General features: G+C 31.7%; 1 protein-coding gene across 2 annotated transcripts; it reads left to right on the top strand.

Annotated features, from left to right (window-relative positions):
• On the top strand, positions 481-4,439 carry LOC107619706 (myb family transcription factor PHL5). Of its 2 annotated transcripts, none has more exons than XM_016321999.2 (6): positions 481-1,572; positions 1,831-2,026; positions 2,115-2,231; positions 3,274-3,367; positions 3,686-3,755; positions 3,903-4,439. In XM_016321999.2, the coding sequence occupies exons 1-6, from the start codon at positions 922-924 to the stop codon at positions 4,080-4,082; spliced, it is 1,308 nt and encodes a 435-aa protein (XP_016177485.1). In that variant the 5' UTR covers positions 481-921; the 3' UTR covers positions 4,083-4,439. The 2 variants fall into 2 exon arrangements, with proteins under 2 accessions (XP_016177485.1, XP_016177487.1); XM_016322001.2 differs by having other exon boundaries at positions 485-1,572; positions 3,316-3,367.

Below are 4,439 nucleotides of genomic sequence, written 5' to 3'. Positions count from 1 at the left end.
AAATTCTTCTCTAGACATGCTTGGACACACCTAAATACCATCACGTGTCGGTGTGTTCAGTCTTATTCTTAATATATATTCTTGAAATAAATTTAGATATAGTATATATTATTATTTATTAAAACAAAAAATATTTTAAATACTTGATATGATTAAAATGAGATATTAAAAATAATTAAAAAATTAATTTATATTTTAATATTAATAAAATATCAAAATATCATTACAATTTGTCTAAAAATACTTTATATTTTATATGTATACGTGTCCCCATGTCTTATAACATTTTAAAAATTGCGTACAGCGTATCCCGTGTCATATCATATCCCGTGTGCGTGTGAGTGTCTGTGTATCATACCTCTAGCATTATAGTTTTACCAAGTTGTATAACTTGTGGTTGATTTTTGAATTTTGATTTAAATACATTTGAAGGCAACATTAGACCATAACCTATTTGTTTGTTGGCAAGAGAGCTTTGTTCGTTTCGATGTTGTGTACTTTGGTAATGTCAATTTAATTATATTATTCAATTCTATCCTTCCTTTTAAGAATAATAGGCTAAGGACATTGCATGGTAGCATTTAGACAAATTAGATTCAAATCTTATTCCATAAGCCATCAGGAATATAAAAAAAAGAATTTTATGCCATAAGGCTTCCAATTCAGCACTACTATTCTATTAATAATTTTCATTTTCCCACTCTCTCCCATTCTTGTTCTTGTTATTCTCTTTTCTTTCCTTTTTTTTCTTTACTTCCCCTTCTACCACTTGTTGCTCCTTAAGAGTGATGATCAACCTTTCTTAGAGTCATTTATTCTACCTAAGAAAGTTTGAAAACATTGGAACGAATTTTTTGTTTCCTTGAACCTTTTTCTTGCTATCCAAGTTCAACTATTGGTTTTTTTTTTCCCCCCTTGTAAATGAATGAGAACAAGCTTGATTTTCATTCTGAATATGGCAACCGTTCTTCTTGTCAATATTTTGGTATTAGACAACAACCTTGGAACATGGGACCATGCAATAACCAACCCCTCGGCGCGACTTGCGTCAGCGTTGGAGTTGGCAGAGGAAGAGGAGGAGGAGGAGGAGAACAAGAAGTAGTACTACCATACTCGGCTCAAGCCAAACCATCTAGCACCATCATAAGCCGATTCGAGTCGCCGGCTTCGGCCTTTTACGCGACGGAAATCTTCATGGGGTTCCCACAATATGATTCCCATCAAGTTGGTAATCCATCCAATTTGATGCCTCATCAACTCTCCATCAAGAACATTAATAATGATATGGAGTTCCCTCTCTATCAATCTTCAAAGGAAAGCCTCTTCTTTGATTCATCAGTTAATGACCAAAATAGCCCCAACAACTTTGAGTTGCCAAACACCTTGCAAGCAATAAAATCTCAATTGAATGGTGATCAATGTAATGGATCACCTGAAAAATCTAATAAAATTCCATGTGGGAATTTTCCTGCCAGCAATTTCCTTCCTATTGAACAACATAAGTTGTTCAATGATGATGCTGCCCCAGTCACTAGGAGCATATCAATTCCTAAAGCAAATCAAGAATCTACGGTAAGTGTTTTTCATAAATATCTTATTTAAATTTTTTTTAATAGAAAAGATAGACAATCAACTTTTAATTAATCAATGATTTTAGAATTTAGATTTATAATTTAAGACTTAGAGTCGAGCCTTTATAATTTAAGATTTAGATTTAAGATAAACAAAATAATTTTAAAATAGTTGACTGATGTTGGCTGAAAAAATTGGTTACCTAACATTACTCGATTTTTTCTGCCTTTGGACTCATTTTCAAATACTAAAATACAGGTTGCTTGTGGCTCATTCAATTCCCCTGTTCAACAGCTGAGTTTCTCTTCTCCTCAAGAGAAGCTTTCTCCGACAATTTCAGCCGGAAACCTTGTCGGTAATGGACCGATAGCATCGAGTAAGACGCGTATAAGATGGACTCAGGATCTTCATGAGAAGTTTGTTGAATGTGTCAATAGACTAGGAGGCGCAGAGAGTAGGTTATTCTAAGTAGATTTGATCAAATTCGAAGTCATGTGTCTAAAGTCTAATATCTGAATGTGTTCTTGGTTTCTTGATTGTAGAGGCGACGCCGAAAGCGATATTAAGGCTGATGGATTCAGATGGATTGACAATCTTCCATGTTAAGAGTCATTTGCAGAAATACAGAATTGCAAAGTATATGCCAGAATCAACTCAGGGTAATTTCACTTTCTTAGGTTCATTTTATTCTTCTTATGTATGTTACTATTTGTGTGATAAGCCATATAACCTAACAGGGTAAGACATGAATCTAAATTCCTCCAATTTGAATCCCTAGTTATATTGATGTCTTCATACTTAAGATAACAGAGGAAGTAGCAATGCAGATGAAATAAGTTGAAAATTGAAATCCTTTCATTTTTGTTCCAATGTAAATTCAAGCATTTCTCATTTTTAAGTAACTTGAATTGCTCGAACAGTTAGTTAACCCGTTTGTTTAAGTAAGTAATAGCTCATGGATGGACAGACTCTTAAATAGAGTTTCGATTCATAACAAATTTGACATTGACTTGTCAGAATGTGGAATATGACCGCAAAAAAACCAAAAGCATTTGGCATTTGGGCAAGAATAACTACCACTTTGGTTTTTAGTTGGTCAAAATATCCATAATAAATGTCAGTTAGGTAGCATTTGGTGGAGAAATAGAGATGAAAAGATTGAGACGGAGAGACAGAGACTAAGAGACAGAGATTAAAATAAATCTCAGTATTTTGTTTGGTACAAAGTGGGAGACAGAAACAAAAATGAAATTCTAATTTAATTTGTACAAAGGGTAAAATTAGAATTAATTAATTAAAATAAAGATATTTTAGGTATAAAATGTTATTAAAGTTTCAGTCTCTATTTCTAAAAATTTTAGTCCCATGTGTCCCCACTTTTTGAAAGTACTGAAATACTAAAATTTTAGAGATAGGGATAGAAATTTTAGTATTAGTTTCTGAACCAACAAACATGATACTAAGTTTCAGTCTTTCCATCTCTGTCTCAATACCTTAAAACAAAGGCTACCTTAGAGTTAGTTTTTACGAAAACACCATAATTCTTTCTAAAATCGCCATAACACTTGGCATTTTCAACTTCTCTTATGTAACTTATTTCCCAAGGAGAAAACTAAAAAACAAATTTTAAAGAAAAAATCTTTTGAAATTAATATCAGTTCAATGAATTGATGTTACTATTTAATATCTTCTAATATGCAGGTTCATATGCTTTGCCTAAAAAGTACTTCTTCCCTTTTTCAGGGAAATCTGAGAAAAGAACCAGTGCAGAGAATGTGCATCTTGATGTCAAAGCGTAATGCTACTTCTTTTCTCTGAAACACTTTTATGTTTGTATAAAGTTTTATTTTGAATAAAATATACATAATGAGATAAGACATTGATATAAACACAATGAAAATAGAAATATTAGTATTATTTTTAAAAATATATGCCAAAATAGTGTATTTTGATTTAACTGTGTCTAACCAATTTTATTAGTCTGCTTAAACAAATATCATTAGTCTGCTTAAACAATTGTCGAGAATTCAAATTAAATCACATTATTGGCATAATGTGGTTACTCTATAAAGTAGTAAAGTACTTAGCAACTTTTAATGTTGTTGGTTTGCAGTGGCTTGCAGATTAAAGAGGCACTTCAGCTGCAATTGGATGTGCAGAGGCGTCTTCATGAACAGCTAGAGGTATGATTCACGCTATCTTCTTCTCTAGTACTTTATGAATTTAAATAAAAGAATTATATAAAATTATATAATAGTTGTATATAGTAGCAGTATTATTATAATATTCTCTGACTCTAAATTCTCTTTTAATTTGAATTATTGATCCAGATTCAGAGAAAATTACAGTTGCAAATTGAAGAACAAGGAAAGCAGCTGAAGATGATGTTTGACCGACAGCAGAAGTCAAATAATAGTGAAAGAAGTTCTAAAGATAATAATAATGATGATAATGAGGTTACAATTTTAGAAGGGACTGGAATTTCCCACTTCCCTTCAAAGATAAGTTAGCCCAATTTCAAATCCCTTAATTCCATAATAATAATAATAATAATAATAATATCTATACATACAAAATTAACTATTACATTGTGCCAACAAATCTTGCTCCTCAATCTCTTTGTAAGTGACAGTTAAAAAACATACACCAGATCATGCAATTTTGTTATTATGTGAATTATTAAAGCACTTTTGTTGAATCCTTCGGCAAGTAGTAAATTAGGACATAAGATTGGTCTGCTCCATTATTAATTTATTATTGTACCCTACAAAACCAGTCAAGAATCACCGTATTACAGAAAAACATTGTAATTGTATTCCCCACCCCCCATCAAAAAGAAAAAAAAAATAGAGACAGCTTTTAATTTG

Source organism: Arachis ipaensis, chromosome B09 (genome assembly GCF_000816755.2).
Source record: "Arachis ipaensis cultivar K30076 chromosome B09, Araip1.1, whole genome shotgun sequence".
In the NCBI taxonomy this organism is placed as follows: domain Eukaryota; kingdom Viridiplantae; phylum Streptophyta; class Magnoliopsida; order Fabales; family Fabaceae; genus Arachis; species Arachis ipaensis.
The sequence above is the reverse complement of the archived record's forward strand: the minus strand, read 5'-3'. Positions and strand labels throughout refer to the sequence as shown.

Coding starts and splice junctions, on each gene's coding strand:
- LOC107619706 (XM_016321999.2), top strand. CDS start 922: ATGAATGAGAACAAGCTTGATTTTCATTCTGAATATGGCAACCGTTCT. Junction 2,232..3,273: donor TATGCCAGAATCAACTCAGG/GTAATTTCACTT, acceptor TCTAATATGCAG/GTTCATATGCTTTGCCTAAA. Junction 3,756..3,902: donor GTCTTCATGAACAGCTAGAG/GTATGATTCACG, acceptor TTATTGATCCAG/ATTCAGAGAAAATTACAGTT.